General features: G+C 41.4%; 1 protein-coding gene across 1 annotated transcript in view; it reads right to left on the bottom strand.

Annotated features, from left to right (window-relative positions):
• Positions 1–22563, bottom strand: part of LOC115816312 (butyrophilin subfamily 3 member A1-like) — a 38272-nt gene extending 15709 nt beyond the window's left edge. The window contains exon 1 of the mRNA XM_030779270.1: positions 22533–22563. Coding sequence (XP_030635130.1) covers positions 22533–22563 — 31 coding nt within the window. The remainder of the gene's footprint in view (positions 1–22532) is intronic.
• Positions 22564–22816: the final 253 nt, after the last annotated feature.

The raw sequence follows: 22816 nt of genomic DNA, 5'->3' as shown, positions 1-22816 counted from the left end.
GTGTTCCCAAAACTCCCCTTTAAAGACACACAGCACAGTCTCAGAGATTCTTTTTTTTTAGCTGTGGCAGTTTAAACTTTAAAACCAGTTGGTAAATAGATTCAGTCACATACAAAAACACTGACAACTGACACTTGCACACTGCCACACATAACAGCATCATAAACCTTCAGTCAACAACTGTGTGACAACAGGAATTATTTTAGCCCCCCCCCACCCCAGAAAAACACACACACACTTACTTAAATAATGCCCTTAATCTTAATCTGCCCTTAAAAAGGTACTGTGATAAAGATAGCTAAAATTTAAGCAATTGTGGAACAATATGAAATCTCTCCTGTTCATTTTATCGGACTTTGTTCACTGGCTTCACACTGAGGGAAAACTAGAGGGGAAAAGTGGATTACATTTCCTATAGACAGATAACATGGCCCCAACAGATCTTTATTGTCCAGACTCATGTGGTTAGAATATGATCTCATTTTCTTTACTTTAGTTAGAATGCAAGATGTGCTCAGTACTACATAAACTCTGTTCTCTCTCTCTCTCTCTCTCTCTCTCGCTCTCTCTCTCTCCATCTATCTAAGGATGTAGGTTCTGGTTGCCTGGTTCATCACAGCAGTGGTGCTGTGTATTTCGGGCTGGAACAATAACAGCCATTAAAAAAACAAACAAAAAACAAAAACACACCCCACCCCCCACCCCCCCAATGTGAACCTAACTAAATCCGAATTTGAGTGTGTTTGAATGTCTCTCTCAGTGGACCTGGGTGTCATTACCTTCATCTCCAAAAGGGACAGAATCATAGTAAATAATGAGAATATCTAGGATGATTTTAAATCCCTAAAAACACTTGGAGCCTCTCTAACTTTTCCTTCTCTTCTTACATCTCAACTGTTTTGTTCTAGTACTTCCTTTATCTGTATAAAATGACAAAAATAAAATTATTTTGATTCTCATGATTACTTGGGAAAACCTGATTTTGGGGCAATGACTGCACATTCTTTCATATCCACCATTAAATCAGTAAGACTCTGTCTAGTATGCAACTCAACACTGAAGACTCAGGGAAGCTGGAGATAGTATATGATATATGACACATGAAATTATAGCATTCCCTGGTGTTTGGTTTAAGTGTTTTCTGTGAAGCAGTGGACTCAGTATTATTATTCTTAAACAATTCTGGGGATGGGACGCTCGACACCGAGAGAGGGATACCCACACTGGACAAGCCATCTCACATAATAATGATGACATAACTAATAATGACATAACTACTCAAGAACTCAAGAAAACAAAGGGAAATAACATGTTATCAAGAGAAAACAGAATCAGAATTAAAATGTAAACTGCTGGCATATGAGAGAGATTCTGAGAGATAGCAACACACAGTGATTGACAGTGTGATACACATACACATACACTTCTACTGGACGCATAAGAGAAACATAACTGAGCAATAACTAACTGGGGCTAAACAACAGTCCATTGCCCAAAGTCATGCTGGGATGTTCTGTCCATCTACTACCCCCTCCCCCAACACATACAATACATCAATAAATAAATAAATAAATAAAATTTTATAGACGAAGGTTGTGAAACATTGTGTGATACTTGGGAATTTGACTCACTCAGCTGGAGACTGACGAGGCTGGAGTGTTGGAAATAGACAGCTGTATTATTTTGATATTGCTCATAGATTATTGTGTTATTTTGATATTGTACGTAGCTCAATATTTCAGTTTGATAAACTCTGTTCATAAATAGGCACGTGGTGTTTGGGTTGAGTATACTTTGCTCTTACTCAGAGTATGCTTTACTTTTACCTCAAACACAGATACACAGTGAGTGCCTAACGTTTTTGGGCAGCAACATCTTTTTATTGCACAGCTGACTGTGGAACAGCAACTGTTTTTGCAGTCTCTCTGACTGGTTCACTCTGACTTCTTTGTATGGTGATGGCCAGTTTCATTTTCACTTTCTTTTTTTATCCTTACGTTGCCAAAAACCCAACAACTTACAACGAGAATGGGGTTTTTACAGCGGTAAGATTAACATATTTGTGGGTGAGCAGAACACACAAGACATGGACTAGAGATTATAAAACACAGCCAACCACAAATATTGAACAAATTACCGTGAATTTACCTAAAGGTTGCGGTGCGCCGTTCAATTGTTGGATTAGCAGCATTGGCAAGGTCAAAAGTTCCTTGTTTCCTCCGATTATCTGATGTGCAGTCTTCATGTACGTGGAAGGACAGTAAATTACCCTAAAGCGAAAGAACATGACAGAATTTTCAAGTTCTTTTCGACATTTTTATCCTGTTTCAACTCTCTACGTCCCCCTCCCAAACTTCTCATTTGTCTTCCGTGTCTCAATGATCGAAAAGAAACCGTTCGCTCAGTAGGAGGTGATCAAAGGTATCTCGCCATCCAATCACATTCTTTTCTCTCAGTCGTACTCTTTTGTCGAATATTTTTAATTGACCAAATACGATTTTTACGTCCAATCACGTACTTGAGCTTCATTTACGTCACCAGTCTCTACCAAAATTATCGCCTCCTCAGTTTCACCCGTGGTTCATCGGTTACTGTATAGTGATGGGAAGTTCGGATCTTTTTACTGACTCGGATCATTGAATGTCGTTCAGTAAAATGAACGAATCTTTTCTCAAGCCGTTCGTTCATTTCGTTCATTGAAACTAGTGTGGCGATGTCGCTGTCATCTGAGTGATGACAGAAAGAGCAAGGTTCTCAAACTCTAAAAGCAACATGGTTTGCTTCACTTGATAAAGTATAATAAACAAATTCAGTTTTGTTTAGCTCTTAAGCAACCTTTTGGACCATAGCCTATTGATTTATTCATTTGAAATGACTGATTACCTCAATTCAAAAGTCAAAGTCAAAGCGTTTATTGTCATGCACAGTTAAAAACAAGTTTCCCCATAAAATGCCATTTATCATATAAACAAATAAACACAAGGTATAAGAAAGTATAGATAAAGGAAAACAATAATATAAATATATATATATATATATATATATATATATATATATATATATATAGATAGATATATATAGATAGATATATATATATATTATATCAAAAGAATGCTATGTACAATATGTTGAATTACCTGTACGAGAGCGTTGCACTTATCAGTAAAAATATTATTCTGTTCAATCTAGTGGCATGCCGTGGGTTTTCACATAGGCAAGCAGAAGTCTGCCCACTATGGTACAACTGTCTGTCTCATGGTTCTCTACTGTCTGTCTTTCCTGTCATGGGAGTAGAAAGTAGAAAGTAGTAAGTGCCTCTCATGTGTCTCGCTGCACCCTACAATTTACAATTTACAATTTAGTTATTTGGCAGACGCTTTTTTCCAAAGCGACTTACAATTGGTGCATCAGTCGGATTTCTAATACCTTCAACAGAGATCATAATAAGACTGAGCGTCAAATTGCCCTTTCGCATTGCGCCCCTGGGATACTTTTACAAACAGAAATACAAGACAAAGGTAATTTTTTTTTTTTTTTTTTTCCTCTAGGGAAGGGAGGTTAGGCATTGGGGGAAGGGAGGTTAGGCATTGGGGGACAGGTGTGTTCTAAAGAGGTGGGTTTTCAGTTTCCTGCGGAAGATGGTAAGAGACTCCGCAGTCTTGACTGCATGGGGGAGGTCGTTCCACCACCTCGGGGCAATGGCAGAGAAGAGGCGTGATCGGGAGGAGCGGCTGCTGGGTTCCCGGAGTGAGGGGACCGTCAGTTGTCCGGAGGACGTGGAGCGGAGGGTCCTAGTTGGGGTGTAAGGCGTTATAAGAGACTGAAGGTATGATGGGGCAGAGCCTCTTGTGGCCTGGTAGGCCAGCACCAGTGTCTTGAACTGGATGCGGGCTGCTACCGGAAGCCAGTGGAGTGCAGTAAGCAGCGGAGTGACATGAGAGTGCTTAGGGAGGTTGAATACTAGGCGTGCAGCGGCGTTCTGCACGAGCTGGAGCGGCCTGATGGCGCAGGCCGGCAAGCCAGCCAGTAGAACGTTGCAGTAGTCCAGGCGGGAGATGACAAGCGCTTGGACTAGGAGCTGGGTTGCCTGTTGCGTGAGGAAAGGGCGGATTCTCCTGATGTTGTATAGGGCGAATCTGCAGGATCGTGTGACTGCTGCGATGTGCCCGGAGTATGTCAGCTGGTTGTCGAGGGTGACGCCAAGGTTTTTGGCTGCTGAGGTGGGAAACACCGCAGATCCCTCGATGGTGATTGTATTGTCGATCGCTGGGGAGTTCTTAGCAGGAAAAAACAGGAGCTCTGTTTTCTCCGGGTTAAGTTTGAGATGGTTAGCAGACATCCAGGAGGCAATGTCAGCTAGGCAGGCTGCGATGCGAGGTTGAACCTGGGAGTCAGAGGGGGGGAAGGAGAAGAACAGCTGTGTGTCATCAGCGTAGCAGTGGTAAGAGAGGCCATGGGTGGAGATAACCTGGCCAAGTGATCTGGTGTAGAGGGAGAAGAGGAGTGGACCAAGTACTGACCCTTGTGGGACACCTGTGTGTAGAGTGCGGGTGGAGGAGACCGATTCCCTCCAAGAGACCTGGTAGGAGCGGTCAGACAGATAGGACTTGAACCATGCGAGTGCAGAACCCGCGAAGCCCAGCCCAGCAAGGGATGAGAGGAGGATCTGGTGGTTGACCGTGTCGAATGCTGCGGAGAGGTCTAGGAGTATGAGGACAGAGCTGAGAGACTTCGCTCTGGCCAAGTGGAGCTCCTCCGTGACAGCAAGAAGGGCCGTCTCGGTGGAGTGGCCGGCTTTGAATCCGGATTGATTTTGATCCAGGAGATTGTGCTGCAGAAGATATGGTGAGAGTTGGTTATATACAGCACGTTCCAAGGTTTTGGAGAGAAACGGTAGGTGAGAGACTGGGCGGTAGCTACTGACATCCGCAGGGTCTTGGCTGGGCTTCTTGAGCAGTGGCTTGACCCGTGCTCTCTTCAGGGCAGAAGGAACCGTACCAGTAGATAGGGAGCTGTTGATCAAGGACGAGATGAAGGGCAGAATGTCGTCCGAGATGGCCTGAAAGAGAGGGGAGGGGATGGGATCAAGAGGACAGGTAGTAGGACGATGGGATTTGATAAGTAAGAGAGCTTCAGCGTCAGATAGAGGGGAGAAGGAGGAGAAGATAGCAGGGGGGGAGGGTGCAGGATCCGAGGTGGGAGGGGGAGGGGGGAAGGAGTCGCAGATGTCATTGATCTTCTTCTCGAAGAAGGAGACAAAGTCATCAGCAGATAGGGATGAGGGAGGAGGAGGAGGAGGAGGAGAAAGGAGGGAGGAGAAGGTGGAGAAGAGTTTGCGGGTGTTGGAGGAGGCAGAGTTGATCCTAGAGTGGAAAAAGGCAGATTTGGCAGCGGACAGGGTAGAGGAGAAAGAAGAAAGAAGAGAGTGGTAGTGGGACAGGTCGTTGGAGGATCTCGATTTCCGCCATCTCCGTTCAGCCACGCGAAGTTTGGTTCTGTCGGCACGGATACTATCAGTCAACCAGGGACTGGGGGCGGAGAGGCGAGCCGGTTTGGTGACTGGGGGGCAGAGGGTGTCCAGGGTGGAGGCCAGCGCAGAGAGGACCGTAGAGGACTTCTTTTCCACGGGGAGAAGTGAGAAGGCTTCTACAGGTGGGAGAGAGGAGCAGACCATAGAAGAGAAGGCACTAGAGGAGAGAGTGCGAAGGTTACGTCTAGCTGCGACTGGTAGCTTGGGTGCTGAGGATTTCAGAGAGGGAGAGATCGAGAGAGAGAAGGACATGAAGAAGTGATCTGAGGTTTGGAGCGGTGTGACCGTGAGATCAGGAACTAGGCAGCCTCTTGTGAAGACCAGGTCCAGTTGATTACCGCCCTTGTGTGTTGCAGTGGACTCCACGAGGGTAAAATCAAAGGACTGAAGGAGGGAGAGTAGGCTGTCAGACTGAGTAGAATTCGGAAGGTTGAAGTCTCCTAGCAGCAGGATGGGAGTGCCATCTTCAGGGAAGGCGCTGAGGAGGATGTCCAGTTCATCTAGGAATGACTGCAGAGGGCCTGGGGGGCGGTAGAGAACAGTCATATGTAGTTTATAAGGGGAATAAACAGAAACAGCATGAAATTCAAACGATGTTGGGGAGATAGAAGGGAGAGATGTTGCTTGGAATCTCCACGAGGGGGAGATCAGGAAGCCAGTTCCCCCACCCCTTCCCGAGGGTCTGGGAGTGTGGGAGAAGGAAAAGGCCGTGGAGAGGGCAGCGGGAGTGGCCGTGTTCTCCGGTGTGATCCACGTCTCGGTGAGGGCCAGAAAGTGCAGGGACATCAAGGAGGCTTGGGCGGAGATGAAGTCGGCCTTCTGTACCGCCGATTGGCAGTTCCAGAGACAACCTGAAATGCCAGTAGCAGTGTTAGCAAAGCGTGGTGGATGGATGAGGTTAGACAGGTTGCGTCCGCGAGGATGCTTTGGACGCCACCTGCGGAGATTGTAAGAGGAAACTTGAACAGGAATAGGGAGATGACACATGATTAGTGTGAGGGGGACAAGGTTTTTTAGGAGGTATGGAAGAGACACAATTACACAGATAAGCAAGTGAGAATAAAATAAATCAAGATGAAAATAAATCGCTTAGTGTACGGCAGACAGGCAGCAGTTGTCTCGGCTTCCTCGTTGTCCTTCCTCGTTGTCTCGTCCGACGAGACAAGGGAGACGAGACCGCTACAGCTGCCGCTACAGCTGCCGCTTGGCGGAAGCACTATTCCTAAAGAGTCTTGTGACTACCGCGTTCGCGGCTTAAGGGCTGGCTACAGCCCCGCCCCCTCAGAGCAAAGCGTAAATTGACTGAGACCGAGAGTAACAAACAAATGCAAATCAGCAACTCGGCAGCTGATGCGACAGGAATTCAATACAAACTCCCTAGTAAAGTGAGCTAACAAGGCTACCAGACAGCGAACACGGTTCTAAACAGACGGAGAACCTAAGGTAGAGCAAACGCTGAAAGAATCGCGCACGAAGTAAATTATATACGGAAACGACAGCAGAGTATACAGGGCAAACAGAAATCGCGGCTACTCGGACAATTACACGCAACAGAGACAAGAGAGAACCCAGAAATCGCGGCTACTAAGCAATATAAAGCAAAGTCTTACTAGGTACCTGCTCTGAAGGAGAAATAATCTGACTGAAGACGATGCACGCACTAACAGCAAGTGTGAGGGTATCGGTATTATGTGGGCTGGCTACAGCCCCGCCCCCTCAGAGCAAAGCGTAAATTGACTGAGACCGAGAGTAACAAACAAATGCAAATCAGCAACTCGGCAGCTGATGCGACAGGAATTCAATACAAACTCCCTAGTAAAGTGAGCTAACAACGCTACCAGACAGCGAACACGGTTCTAAACAGACGGAGAACCTAAGGTAGAGCAAACGCTGAAAGAATCGCGCACGAAGTAAATTATATACGGAAACGACAGCAGAGTATACAGGGCAAACAGAAATCGCGGCTACTCGGACAATTACACGCAACAGAGACAAGAGAGAACCCAGAAATCGCGGCTACTAAGCAATATAAAGCAAAGTCTTACTAGGTACCTGCTCTGAAGGAGAAATAATCTGACTGAAGACGATGCACGCACTGCCTGAGATTATTTATTTTCACTGACACTACAGTTTACTACATAATGCACATATCTGGAGAAGCTTGCTTGAAGAATATATTAGCCTACAGGAAAACCTTCCACACTCAATACACAATTCTTAGGTAATCTTCAAAATGTTAACCATTTGATGTAGGCCCCTGGACTTTCCTTCTTGCACATAGTGGGTCCCTCAGACTTTCTGTAGCCATATATAGCTTTTTTCTGTCGGGTAAAAAGGCTATTAAAATTGTCTAGTGGATGACGGCCTCTACAAATGGATCGTTTAAATTGTTTTAGCGCCCATCGCTGTTGGATACAAATACACAACTGATCTCAGAACAGGGCAAGCAGTTTCAAGAACGCTTGCTTATATGTTTTTGATCTTAGCTGTCTTAGGTCAACTTCAGTGGAAACGTTGCTAAAAGTAGCGTACTAGTCGTCTAGTTATTCCATAGCATCATCATATGGTCGCAATACGCAAGCGCAAGTGTGGTTTTCAAACTTTTAATGCATAAATACTGGAAGAAGAAAATGGATCTTTCTGTAAGTGTGTTTGCATGCTTCCTTTTAGGGCTTTGGTGGTGTTTATCACTTTACAGAAAATAGTGGAAAGAAAGGTGGGGAAAAAAAGACAGGGAGAAGAAGGGAGTAATCTGTGACTCAGATGCTGTATATTTCTCAGCAAAGAGTCCATGAGCATATATTGAACCATTATATGAATAATTAATTATATGAATATTTAAGTACTCAGTCATCTGGTTTTGCTGAACTTGGCTGTGCTCAGTGAACTGATTGTGTATTCTGGTGAAAAGGAAGAAAACACCAGATAGAGACTTCCGCATGATTTTAAGACACGTAAAACACCCAGACATCTCAACTGAGTGAAGAAACAACTTAACCTGTTTGTATCACAGTATAACTTACAAACTTGTGAATATAATAATAAAATGATAATAACTTTACAAAGTTTATGGAGGCCAACTTCATCAAACCATCCTGTACCTGTGGGTCATGCCGACTGTCTTGATAAAAACAAAAGAAAGCAAGTGGTGTGGACTACCACTGCCACTATGTCGTCACCAAGACTGACGCCTACCTGCTGCCGCACATTGAAGATGACCTAGACACCATCAGGTCCCGGGTCCAGGTGGTTCAGTTCACTCAACACGCACAGTGGCTAGCTCCAATGCTGCAGTTGCAGTTATGATTGGTGTCAGGTCAACAGACATCTTCACTGACCATAAAACTCCAACAGCTTATTAACCAATTACTATTATTCTCTCAAACTTTATTTTGGAGGCCTGTATGATTTTGTAGTATCTGCAGTCAACAACTAAGGTTGCACACTAACTAACAAACAATAAGGAATGTTTTCCCATGGATTAGTATTAATGTAATCACATTAATTTGATTATGTAAACAGGACTGAGGTTTTTTTTGTTGATGGTGGTGGTTATGTTTATGACCTCATTTGTGCTGCCTGTTTAATAATTTCTAAAAAGATAATACACAACAATTCCATGCATTCACACACACTGAAACTCTCACTGACTGAAAATTAGCCTTTCTCATGAGGCGCTTTCGCACCGGAGGAACTTTTCCATAGTTCTTAGAACTGTTGGAGAAAGTACCCCCTTTTTCGCGTGTTCGCACCGCAGGAACTTAGAACGATTATAGTTCTAAGAACTCCATTTTGAGGGGCTTTTTTAGCTCCTATTTCAGGGTAGGTACTTTCGCAGCGCAATAGGAACCTTGTGACGTAGGTGTACAGCCATTGGTCCAGACGCAGGTATACGATGATTGCAACCGCCATTTTTAAAAATATAAAGTCTTGGAACGTATTACATTTAATTTTTGATATTTGTGTCCAAAAATGTCTGGAATTGTAGGAGGGGAGACATGGTTTTTATGTTTTATTTTACCGGTATTTTATATCTCCCAACAATGACCATTTCTGCAACGTCCAATGTATATTTGTACATTGAAGAGGTAGCGTACATTCCGCTTCGGTAGGTGCTTGTGTGTCCGCTTGTGTGGCTGTGATCCGAATTTTAACCTAAAATAAGAATGTGTTTATCCAGCTTACGATTTGAGGGCTGCGGTGGGGAAAAAGGAAAAAACAAAACAAAAAAACAAAACACAATGCTACGAGCAAGCGTCAGGCACAAGCGCTATGCTAGCACCCGAAAACTACTATGCCCACCGAGTCATTCACTGCTATTGCCGTGGTAAATGCATAAATGCAGGGGGACCTTTTTTTCCCTTGGACAGGATCTGTCGCCATACAGTTTTATTTTCGTTAATGAGAAGGCAGTTATATGTCTAATGTGCACTCAATATTTCTGTCATTCAAATTCAATAAAACTGGTTAATTGTGTATACTGTAGTCTTGTTTGTCGATTTCTTTTGCCTCAGTAATGGCTTTTTTTCCCTTTTGGAGGTATTTAAAAGGTGTTAAAAGTCATTAAATTTGTACTTAAAAATGTGCAGCTATCCATGGTTAGATGTAAACAACAGCTCTTAACTGCTGCACTGTCTGCCGGCTTACGTCACTTCAGCGTTCCTACTGGCGGTGCGAATGCAAACAGAAAAAAGGCCCTAGAACGTATGTAGTTCCAGGGGAAGCTCCCCAGGGGGTAGTTCCTATCAAATGAGACCCTAGAACTGTGCGGTCCGAAAGCGCCTATGGACACCTGTCTGCTTTTCCTTTATTTTGCAGTTGCTGTTTCTGACCACCAGAGGGTGTGATTTTTTTTTTGCGAGCAAAGCTGAAACATCTGTGACCTTACATGACCTCTCCTAGGTAGGAATTTGATACCTCCTGGGAACCATTTGGTTTGAAAATCAAATTTCAATACCTTAACTTAATTTCAGGATCTTTTCAATTTCAAATTCTGACCAAGACAAGTTGTCATGGGAGGACTAGTTGGTTGTGCAGTTTTGGGTTTTTTGTTTTGTTAGTGATCCTCCCATAACTCATTTCTTCATTGATTGTGTCTCTAAATTTTAATTTCAGTTCAATTCAGTTCAGGTCAGCTACATTCAATTTTATCTGTTTGTAATATTTTTTAAACAGACCTTGTCACAAACTGCTTTGAAGGACACCCTGCCTGAAATGTTCAGTGAACAAGGCCATGATAGCAATGATGAGGAAAAACTGTCTTGGTTACTAAAGAAAGCAATCAACATTACACAGGCAGGCAAGTTTTCACAAGTATCATCTGCATTTCAGTTTTGACAAATCCTGTTTGACTTCTTGTACCACAGCTCTTTTCTTCCTGCTCCACGCAACCATATCAAAGGTATCAATTAACTAACATTTAAGTCTTCAGTTCACTGATGAAGAGAGATTAGAGCATATGGTTCATTTATAAATGTGAACAATTCAGTGACATTAACAATAAGAGCTGCAGCAGTGAATGGAGTGATAACATGATTAATATAATAATCAGGAACTGTGTTTCACAGGAAACAGGGAAAAGATGAGAGAAAATTGGATTCTGGGAAAAATGACAGTTGCATACACATGTCATAGCTTATCATCAGATCTAAAGTGTAGATCTGCTGCACTAATTATTCCCTCACAGTAAGGCTCAAGAACGGATGCAAAAGCGGTTCTCAGGGACACTCTCTCTATCCCTATGGGTGGCCTTTTTTGGGGTTATAAGAACAGAGGCCTTGTGCTTCTGGACCTGTAATATGGGACAGGAAGCAGACACAGTCACACTGTGTCAGTAACGTGAAAAACCACAGTGATGTCTCTGTGGTTTAGTTAAAAGGTTCAGGAACAGGGCAGCAGTAGGGCTTCCTCAGTGTGGAGTGTCAATAATGTTTTTGCACCTGTTCTGTGGTTTAACAACAACCTCAATTTTTGCCAGTTTAGAGTTTTACGATGGAGCTCCTCTCCTCATCTGTTACAAGTCAATATCCCTGTGATGTCTGCGGAGAACTTCGCAAAATTTCAGCTTTAGTGGATGTTGTACAGAGGCTAGCAGACTCCTCGCAGAGCCTTTGCACAACTCCTCACCGTGAGTGAAGGCAAGTCCCTATAGTCAATGCACACAGCGAATGGCGCATAAGCTACATCAACTATGATTCAGTTTGTCCATCTGTAAAGAAGGCTGTTTAATGATAACAAAAGCAGCTGCTCTCACTTATCGAACTGTTAGTGTTGATATTTTGCAGCAGGCTATTACAAGCGCTGGTGAAGTCATACCACTCCTCACTCAAGAAAAATACGACCTTAAAACCCACATCCTACCCATCAGTTATCTATTCCAGTTACTCCCCTTGTGTTACCCATGGCAAGCATTTTGTATCTCCATAACGCGGTTCATATATGCTACTACCGCTTTCTCTTTTGTATTGATAACCCTCTTATCCCTAGTTTCATCCATTGCTTAGCCTACGCGACATGGACCATGGTAAGTACTTTTCTATTTTTTGTTGTTGTTGTTGTTGTTGCTTTTTCTTTGTTTTTTTTTAATTATTCACAGGGAAGTGTATGCTGGATTAAGTTTTTGTTATAAAGAATGTGTTGTTCTGTTATAACTGTAAACCTTTATACTTGTAGACTTCTTGTGTCATGTGATGTGAAATATGTGTTTGTGTTTACCCATTAAGTTGATTACCTCCTGTGTTTTCCCCCTTTTTTTACATCTGGTTGTTGGCTGTAAGGATCTTCCACATTGTCAGTAAAGAACAAATTCTTGAATGCAGAGAGTCTTTCTTTCTGCCCACCAGTTACTACAGTCTGATTATCTCTGAAGAGACCTTGACAAGTGAAGTTTTCTTGCCATTCTAACAAACTGCATTTTAGTTACTGATTTAACTGAAATGCCACAATCATTTCTATGTCTGAATTAAACATGAGAGCAAGTTGTTCTGATCATACCTGTGAACTAAAATGATAATATCCCTTCAATCCACAGGTCATATGACCAGACTAGTTGATGGATTTAACTTGTGTTCTGGGAGACTAGAGCTTCTTCTTGGAGACAAATGGGGCACGGTGTGTGATGCTGCCTTTGACCAGCAGGATGCAGAGGTTGTGTGTCGAGAGCTGGGCTGTGGGGCTCCTGGAGAAATTCTGGGAGGAGCAGCTTTTGGCAGAGGGGAGGGCCATGTGTTGTCAGATGAGTTTCAGTGTGTGTCATGGTTAAGGCTATTTTGTCAGTCTATTCCTTATGTTTCTACTGTTTCCCTTTCCCTGTGCTCCCCCTGTTGGTTTGTCTTCTCTGTTGTGCGTGTTGTGGGCATGGTCTCTCTACACTTCCAGATTGCCTACACACCTGCGATCAGTCACCTCATCACGTCAGAGTATTTAAACCCCGGTGTTTCATCCACTCGTCGCCAGATCGTTGTTTCAGTCTGTGTGGTAGAACTCGCTTCTTGGTCTCTCTTTGTATTCACTATAATAATGTGACCTCTGAATACCACAAGCTTAACTATGGTGTTCCTCAGGGATCAGTCCTTGGCCCTCTTCTATTCTCTATTTACATGCTCCCTTTGGGTGACATTATTCGTAGTTACAACATTAACTTCCATTGTTATGCTGATGATACTCAGATTTTCTTACCTATCCAGCATAATGACCGCTCTGAATTGGCTAACCTTGAGGCATGTCTTTGTGCTATTAAGGGTTGGATGTCTTCAAATTTCCTGAAGCTTAACGCAGGCAAGACTGAAATGCTGGTCATTGGTCCCCCTACGCATAAGCATCTTTTTAGTGATCTAACTCTAAATTTTGACAACTGCATCATCTCTCAAACCTCTTCAGCCACGAACCTTGGTGTGATTTTTGACTCTAGTCTCTCGCTAGTCACTCATATCAAGAACACAACCAAAACTGCCTTTTATCACCTCCGTAACATTGCTAAAATTAGGCACTTTCTAAGTATGGCTAATGCAGAAACCATTGTTCACGCATTCGTCACGTCTCGCCTCGATTACTGCAATGTTCTTCACTCTGGCCTGCCTGCCTCTAATACCTATAGTCTTCAGCTGGTCCAGAATGCTGCTGCTAGAATTGTGACCCGAACGAAGAAGTTTGATCACATTAGCCCTGTCCTGGCTTCCCTTCATTGGCTCCCAATTCATGCAAGGGCAGATTTTAAGGTCCTCTTATTAACATATAAAATTTTACATGGGCTTGCGCCTTCCTACCTGTCTGGCTTAATTACACCCTATAACCCACCTCGCACCTTGCGCTCTCAAGATTCTGGATTATAAGTCATTCCAAGAGTTAAAAAGAAGTCCGCTGGCAACCGAGCCTTTTCCTACCGCTCTCCCTTCCTTTGGAATGGTTTACCTAAAGAAGTTAGAGAAGCAAACTCTCAATACCTCTAAAACAAAACTAAAGACTCATCTATTTTCTCGAACTTATGCATGATATCATTTTGATTTGACTTTGTTATAGACATGTAAAGCCCTTTGAGACTATAAATAGTGATATTGGGCTCTAAATAAATATTATTATTATTATTATTATTATTATTATTATTATTATAAACAGTAATGTGACTCACATATATATATATGTGTGTGTGTGTGTGTATGTGTGTGAATGCTATAGACTGAATGCAACAAAACATATAGAACATTGTGTCATGCTTGGAGATTTTGACTGCTTAACCGGCAGCTAATGAAGATGGTCTAAAATATGACAGGATTTACAATGCTGTGTGATGGTAAGTCTTGCCACACTATCATCAATAAAAACTGGAGACTAAAGGCACTGGAATGTTGGAGATAGATTACAATGGTTTTTGATACAGTTACATACATATTTCATTCTATTTGGTTCTGTTCATATACAGACAGGTCAGGTCTAGGTTGAGTATACTCTACTCTTACACAGAGTATACTTCACTCTTAAACAAACATAGATATAGAGTGAGTAGGCTACCTAATGATCTTAGACAGTGACTTTTTCTTTTTTTTGTAATTTATTGTTTCTTGACTGTTACAAACAGTTGATTTTGTTAAGTGGTTTTATAGTCTCTCTAACTGGTTTATTGTGATTTCTCTGTACTAAGCTGATCAACAGTAATGTGACTCACTGTTCTGACCCAAAGACTCAAATGCTGGAGACAGGCAGACAATTATATTATTTTAGCATGTAGATAGATTATTGTGTTATTTTGATTAAAAAGTTTAATAGTTTTAGTTTAACTAATATTTTAATCTGTGAGACTCTGTTCATATACAGGCAGGTGATGTTTGGGTTGAGTTTACTTTACTCTTATGCCTCTTACTTTTACACAAAGACAGATATACAGTGAGTTTTTAACTTTTTTGGGCAGCAGCATGTTTTCCTTGCTTTACTTTGGGAATATTACACAGCTGACTTTTAACACACCAAGTGATTTTGGAGTCTCTCTGACTGGTTCACTCTGATTTCTCTGTGTCATGATGGCTAGTTTCATTTTCACTTTCACTTTTTTCACTTCTTTTTTAATCTGTACCACACCCAAACCCAACAACTTATGACAGGAATGGGGTTATTACAGTTGCACGTTTTCCAAATTTGTACACATCCAACAACACATAGATTAGTGATTATACAACGGGCAACTTTACCATACATAAAACTCTCGGAGATTATAGACGAGTACATTTCATTATTCTGTTAAACCTTAGAGGCCTGGATGCGTTTATTTCATCTGTAGTAAATAACTATTCTGCAGACAGTAACTGACAAACACTAAGAAATGCATTTAGCAAAGATTACAGCGTTGATTTAATCATATTAATTCGATTAAAAAAAAAAAAAACAGAAAGAAAGAAAAACAAAAGAAAAAAAGGCCGGAAGTTTGATTGCTGTGACATCGTTTTTGTAAAAACTGTTTAAAGTTACGGCCTGATGAACACACACATGGACACATACAGACACACACGCTCACACTGACAATATCACCTCATTGACTAATGAATATAATACTGTAAACTTACCGTAAGGTTGCGTCGCGCCGTCGAACTGTTGCCTGACCAGCACTGACAAGTTCACGAGTTTCTTGCTTGTTCCATCCGATTAAATGTGCGATGTTCAGTGCGATGCAAGGAGAGTAAATTACCACATAGTAAATGAACATTAGAGGATTTGCAATTTCATTTTAACTCTCTTATTCAATTCCAGTTCACCACTTTCTAACGTCTGGTTTATCGTCCCTATGTTAATAACTGAAACAACATGCTCTCACATGATATCTCACTTGGAAGTGAAGGAGGGTATTTCGCCAGCACATTATTTTCGTTCAGTCGTACTCTTTTGGTCCAACCTTTTCAACTGACAAAAATGCTATTTGTTTTTTGATACCCAATAACATATCTGAAGCTGATATACGTCACCAGTCTCTTTCAAATTTACTGCCTCATGGGTTTCACACGATGTTCATGCATACGGTGATCGCCACCCAGATCCAACAGCCCCCTAGTGGACATGGAAAGATCTGTGTCTGAACGAATGAATAAATAAACTTTTCTATTAAAGGTGCCTTTCGCTGCCTTTGGTCCAACTAGTGAACCCTTGCATATTTGAATGATCTACGTTCCAGTTGCAAATATATTTCCCAGTCTCAATGCAGGTAAGAACGTGGATCTTCATGGTTTTTAAAAACGTTCATCAATGGTCCTAAACAACTGCCAGCTATACTACAGAATCCCATTTAATGTCCATTTAGTTTAGTTTTGAAACATAAAGTTGCACTATAAACTCTTCATCCCTCCTCTTGCTATTGTAGTTAAAGGCATGTATCGGGCTGAGATCCTGAGTCCACTGTAATTATACACATTTTGTGTATGATTTTATAATAAGCCTGTGAGATCGTAAATAATATGTTTACGTCGGTGGCGAGCTGGAGCGCTGGAAACAGAGGAGGAACAAACCTCCCCTTTATCTACCGTTAGTTTCCACCTGTTCCCGTTAATTCGCCTTGATTAACAATAAAACTAACGATTCGCAGAACAATTAATGCCACACGCGTAAATAGAGTAAATGAGTACCAGTGTCATTTCGTGATAGTGTTATTTCTCTTTATTAAACTGTGTAGCATTTGTTATATCCACGCCTTCTTGTAATTTGTGGAAAGGCTCCCTGAACTTTTCGCTCTCTGCCCGACGTCAGGGAATGTTAAAGTCAAATGTGCTCATCTGTTTAGCAAGATTCCGCCGTTTAAATGCTTACGAAACACCGTAGATTGTCTGAAGCGTGTGTGCTATAGCGAATGCGACTGCGTGAAATTACTTAACAAAGATGGCAATTATGTGAATACGTACTGGAAATGTAGTCACTCACTGTGTTTTACACTGTAGCTTTATTGTGCTACGAAATTAAAATGAGAAAAAAAACGGAAGTAAAGTTATTGAAATCGATCTCAATTTCTGAGAATAAACTGTTAGGTTAGAAAAAAACAGGATCTTTTGTCTGTATAGGCCTAATGCATCAGCATTGAGTGCAATGCACATTAAAGTTCAGGACTAAGGCCTCAGTTTGTTTACAAAAAACAGTAACTCTTTCACAAAATGACACTGACAATCATTTACTCTGCTTACGCGATTGGTGTTAATTATCCTTCGAATCGTTAGCTTTATTTCTAATCAAGGCGGATAAACGGGAAAAGGTTAAAACCTATGACAGAGTTAAAGGGGTGGCTTGTTCCTCCTCTGTTCCCAGCTCACCAGCCGCCATTGGTGTACATATTAAAAGAGATGAGAGCATCCCTTACTTCTGCACTTACATTCTCACAGACACTAGAACAGTTTAATAGCATCTTTTAAAATCCAGTCCACATCTTCATATTATTCCATGAGTAATGATAATTCAGCTTTTGATTAATCAAACATGTTGCTTGTTGGAGTTTTTCTTTTTTTCTCAGAAAGACAGAAATATTAAAGGGAGCTGTCCTCTCACACAGTAGTCTCTCAGTTAAAATTTCTCTGTCTGTGTAGAGGAAAAGATCAAGAGCATTACAATGATGAGGAAATTATTGGTGAGCTGACAGATGAGTGCATGCTCTGAATGAAGTGAACTCTGCATTTTAACATAGAAGATAATGAGGATGAGGTTACACTAGAGGATTATAGTGATGTCATTTCTATTGGAGAGATTCCACACAATGTTCAGAGAGAGTGGTTTGGATGTCCATAAGTGCATTCACATGTATATTCTTCCTTTTCATTTCTTACGTTTTTGTGCAAATCAGGGGCCTCTCGCTAAAGGCAACTGGATTGTGTCGCAAAAAATGTTTAACGCTGAGCCTGAAGAAGATAACGGATTTTATATTTTCGATATGGTATAGCAGGCACCACAGTGGCACAATGGGCAGCACTGTCGCCTCACAGCAAGAAGGTCCTGGGTTCGCTTACTGGCCAGGCGGCCAGGGTCCTTTCTGTGTTGAGTTTCCCCCTGTCTGCATGGGTTTCCTCCAGGAGTCCAAAGACATGCAGGTTAGGTGAATTGGAGACACTAAATTGCCCCAAGGTATGAATGTGTGTTTGTCCTGGGATGGACTGGCATCCTGTCTGGGGTGTTTCCCTGCCTTTCTCCCAGTGCATGCTGGGATAGGCTCCAGCCCCCCACGACCCTAATTGGGATAAGCAGTTTTGAATATGAGTGAGATATGGTCTAGCTATGCCAAATCATTTTAAGTAATTGCCTACTTCTCATTAACATCAAGTAAAAGTCATGAGACAACCCTTAGTACAAATTTACTGAAAATTTCAATGTAATGTAATGTAATGTAATAGCAATGCACTTTGATATCTCAGACAGTTTTTTTCATAGACTTAACAAGAACAATGTGGAAGAGTGTATTTAATAAACTACTCAGCATAAAGGCCAGAATTAACTCTGAATGTATGAGGGTTGGTTAAAGGTGCTACAGAAGAAACCAAAGATTTTCTAAATTAAATCTCTGGAAAGGCCAATTACCAAATACCAGACAGGTACCTTGGGACTACTGGTTCCAGTTCATACATATTCCAAATACAAAAACACAGAGCTCATTTAAAACTGGACAATTTCTGTGTAAGAATTCACAATTACTAATGTGGAATAAGTGAAACCTTTCTCTAAGTGCCAAATGAAAAGTTTATTCTAATGGTTTGAGTATTTTCAGTTTCGAAAAAGTATAATCCTATACTATATGATATAGACTATATGATATATCACATGACTATATAATTTCCATATTTTACTGCTCAGACTGCTTTATTAACAGGGGAAATGAGAACCTCTAAAAATTATGTCTGTACCATGACGGTGTTAGAAATCAATTGCCTTAATGTGTAACAAATCAGAAGCTGTATTTCTTCATGCTTCATTACAGATGGAATATGATGAGGGAAAACAGTCTGAGGTTTATGTCAACATGACAGAAGTGACTGAATAAGTTAAACTAAGGTGGCTGACAAGAGAACCTGCATGAAAAAAGACAGAAACTTAATTTAAGGGAGGACATGAAAGGAGGTGTGTAAGAAATATAATGATGAACTGTTAATAGGCTGTAATATAAGAACTTTTTTCTTGTCTTCTCAAGGAGTAAACAGCCTGGTTACAAAAAAAAAAAAATCACGCTGATAATGGTGATTTTGCTGACAATGGTTTTGGTCCAATCTTCTATTGGAATCACTCATGCCGTTTATTTCTTAAATGTGACTTTTTGTAAACATTTAATGTAGCACCCATTTGATCATTTTGTGCTGGTTATTGCTGAATTTGTCATATTCTTACTGTTGCTTTAAATATTATATGATTTCCAAGTGCTCTCATTTCTACTTCAACATGAGTGGTGGGATCAGGATGGGGGGAGAGAGAGAGAGAGAGAGAAAGAGAAAGAGAGAGAAGTAAAAATATACAGTAACAATCTGGAACAGGGAGAGAGGGAAGGGAGGCTTTTGATGTTTGGCTGAGAAACTGAGAAGAACAGAAGAGAAAGAGGGAAAAAAGCAACAGTGTAAACAAGTGTTATACTGAATCCCTAAGTTTTTATTATAGCTACAGTGCTGGAATCTATATACTAAGAAGTAACTAATGATTGACTACCAAGGTGAAGCAAAGGAAACCAGGCTGTGAACATACAAACCCAACATATAAATGACCAGAAGAGGAGGAGACAGAGAACCAGGGTGCAACAGTGACATAGAGGTGGCCACAGCCTTTGTGGAAACAGAAGCAGGACCAGCTTCTCAAGCATCAGGACCAGGAGTAGGACCAAGGACAAGACCAGAGGCAGAGTTTCTGTAACATCCGGAGACGGTCCAAGCCTCCGTGATGGCAGGACCTGGGACTGGAAACCAAGAGGCAGGCAGAGCCTCTGCAGTAACTCGATCCGGGACCAGCATCCTCAAAGTGACCGGATCCAGAAGTGGGACCCCCTCCACAAGATTTAAAGAAGCTGGATGTACTGTGTTTAGATTTCGATCTCGTTGTTTGACTTCGTGTGTTTTCTGTCTATTTGCTATTTAACAAACTCGCTGTTCTGTGCTTGACTTTGTATTTTCATTACTGACTTCGTTTTGGATTGTGTCTCTGCTCTGGTGTTTTGGTTATCGCGGGGAGGAGGAGAGGTAAGGTGGGGGATCCCCGCGGTAGTGTTGCACTGTGTTTAGGGATAGGTTAGAGGCAGGTGCCACTTGTGTATGTCTGTTATTAGATAGTGAGTGTGGTTAGGTTTCCTTTGGGATCTGCCACCTTTTTGTTTTGTAGTGAGTGTGTGTTTGGTGTGGGTATTTTAGGGTGGTTTTTGTTTTGTTTTGTTTCTTCCTTTGGCACCATCTGTCATCCTCGCCCCATTCCTGTGTATATTTGTATTATATTATTGTTTTGTAAATATTATTAATATACCGCACTTTGGTTGTACATTATTCTGTGTCTTTTTGTCATCATGCCGTCTCAAAACCAGCACCAGCGGTGGGTAACCTTTATGCTACGTCCCTAAATCATACCCCTAGACACTATTTTCACATCTGGGACTAAACAGGAATTCTGTCTCAAACTGGAGAAAATACTGGATTCTTTTGCATAATTGTACAGAATATACTGAAACAAGGCAGAATTTACAGATATCAGGATTATTGACACAGACCTTAGGTACTGTCAATTCTACACAAAGCATCAGAACAAAACCAGGACTATTTATACAAAGAACAGGACTAGATTAACTAAACCAAGTGCAACTACTGATTGATCACCAAGGTGAAGCAAAGGAAACCATGAAATGAAGACATAAACCCAACATAAAATGACCAGCAGAGGGGGAGAGAGAGAATCAGGACACAGATGCTGAGCCCACTGCGGGATTTCCTATTCCTGGCCCTGTTCTCCAAAGTACACATTGCTAGACATTACATCTGATTTAGACACTAACATGTAACATATGGAGACAGGTCATTTCATCTTCTCTCTTTGTTACACTGGTACTGAGTGCTCTCCAGTCAAAATGAGAGTTCATGCTGCCATTGCATGCAGTTGCAGCCAGCCCAGTGCTTCACCAAGCACCAACTGTGAAACCATCATGAAGCCATTATGGATCTAGAAGAAAAAGTGAACCAAGACAGAAACAACAACAACAACAAAAAATGTGATCCACCTGTGTGATAACAAACATAATGTAACTCGTTTCAGATCTTCCACATTTCTTTTTTATTGAACTAAAAGTTCTGTTAACACAAACAGGGAGTAACATGACAGGGAGTTATGCTATGACAATATAACAGGAGGTTGTTTGATAATATAACAACAAGATATTTGTTTGCAAGTTTGGAAATGCCAGTAGAACATGTTATGGCGTATGTGCGAGCCAAACAAAATGGGGATTAAAAGGGCACATTACTGGACATTACATCTAATTTAGACACTAACGTGTAACACATAAAGACAGGTTATGTCATCTTCTCGCTTTGATACACTGCTACTGAGAAGGAGAATAAACCAGGACAAGGGAATGTTGGAGACATAATACTGTTCATCTCTGTCAGCTGTGTCATGAGAAACTGGGTTTGTGAGATGTCTGAGTGTTACCTTAACCCACAACAGTTTCCCTAACAAAAGTGTATTCAAGAATAGACTGAAAATAGAAAAGAAAAGAGGCTGGCACAGGAGGTGATACCTGATATGGAGAGTCAATGATTTCAAATGACCAGGTCTCACGGTCATGTTCTGGTGACCAGCCAAAGCCTCATCCTCTTCTTTTCCATTCAGTTTTTTAGTTTAATGGGATCCCCACAAAATAAGGAAACATGTCGATGAACTTAAACTGTAATAACGAGTGCAGGCAATTTTGATGACAGCCATATACAAACAAATGTACTCTCTCCTTTAGTCCTTCTCTCTGCCACTCTCTCTCACTCCCTCTTACAAAACCAAGCTACGCCCCCAATGCCAGCCAAGAAAGAAAGTGATAGGTTAGAGTGTGTGCCTGTCAAACTGCCCTAACAGCCTGCACTTTATTGACTCAGCCATTTGTTTTTTTATTTATTGTTAGTACTAATGAACCATTTAAAAGGTCAGCCATTAGAGGAGCTGCTCTACAAATGAAGACAATATTGAAGGAAGTACAGTTTTATTAAGAGTATTGCATCATGTACACAGTCACATTTCACAGATGTGATTATCTGAAGTTAATATTTTTAGTTAAGAATTGTGAATGTTAATTGGGTTCTATGATAAAACGTTACGATAATGTGACTGGTAGGAGGGAGAAAGGGAAAGAGAGAGAGAGAGGAACAGACAGAGAGGCTTATGTTGTTGGCCTATATGCACTGGGGCATGTCATAAGAAACCAAGAACAAGATAGAGCAAGAGAAGAAAGCAACAGTGTAAATCAGTGTCATCTTCAATCTCCTAAGTCTTCCTTACAGCTTCAGTGGTGGAATCTATTTATTAATTTTTCCTCTTTGGTCACCTGTGTTTTGCTTCATCCACTCCCTGCACATGGTGACCACACTTAAAGAATTTCTGAAAATAAATTTAATGTAGTTTTTCAAGCTTTGAAAATAAAAGAAAAAAGAAAAAAATGCTGTACCTCACTGCACTACAACTGTCACAGACTGAAGGAAATTCTGGATGCATGCACATGTTAGTTTAGTTTATTTGAACAGAACAAGAGGGAAAAAAAGATTTTTTGGAACTTGAAGGATAGGATTCAGCCTTTGAGTATACACAAGACATTGACAACACAGTTCCACA

The sequence above is a fragment of the Chanos chanos genome, chromosome 7, assembly GCF_902362185.1.
Source record: "Chanos chanos chromosome 7, fChaCha1.1, whole genome shotgun sequence".
Lineage (NCBI taxonomy): Eukaryota > Metazoa > Chordata > Actinopteri > Gonorynchiformes > Chanidae > Chanos > Chanos chanos.
This window is presented reverse-complemented; position numbering and strand designations above follow the sequence as displayed.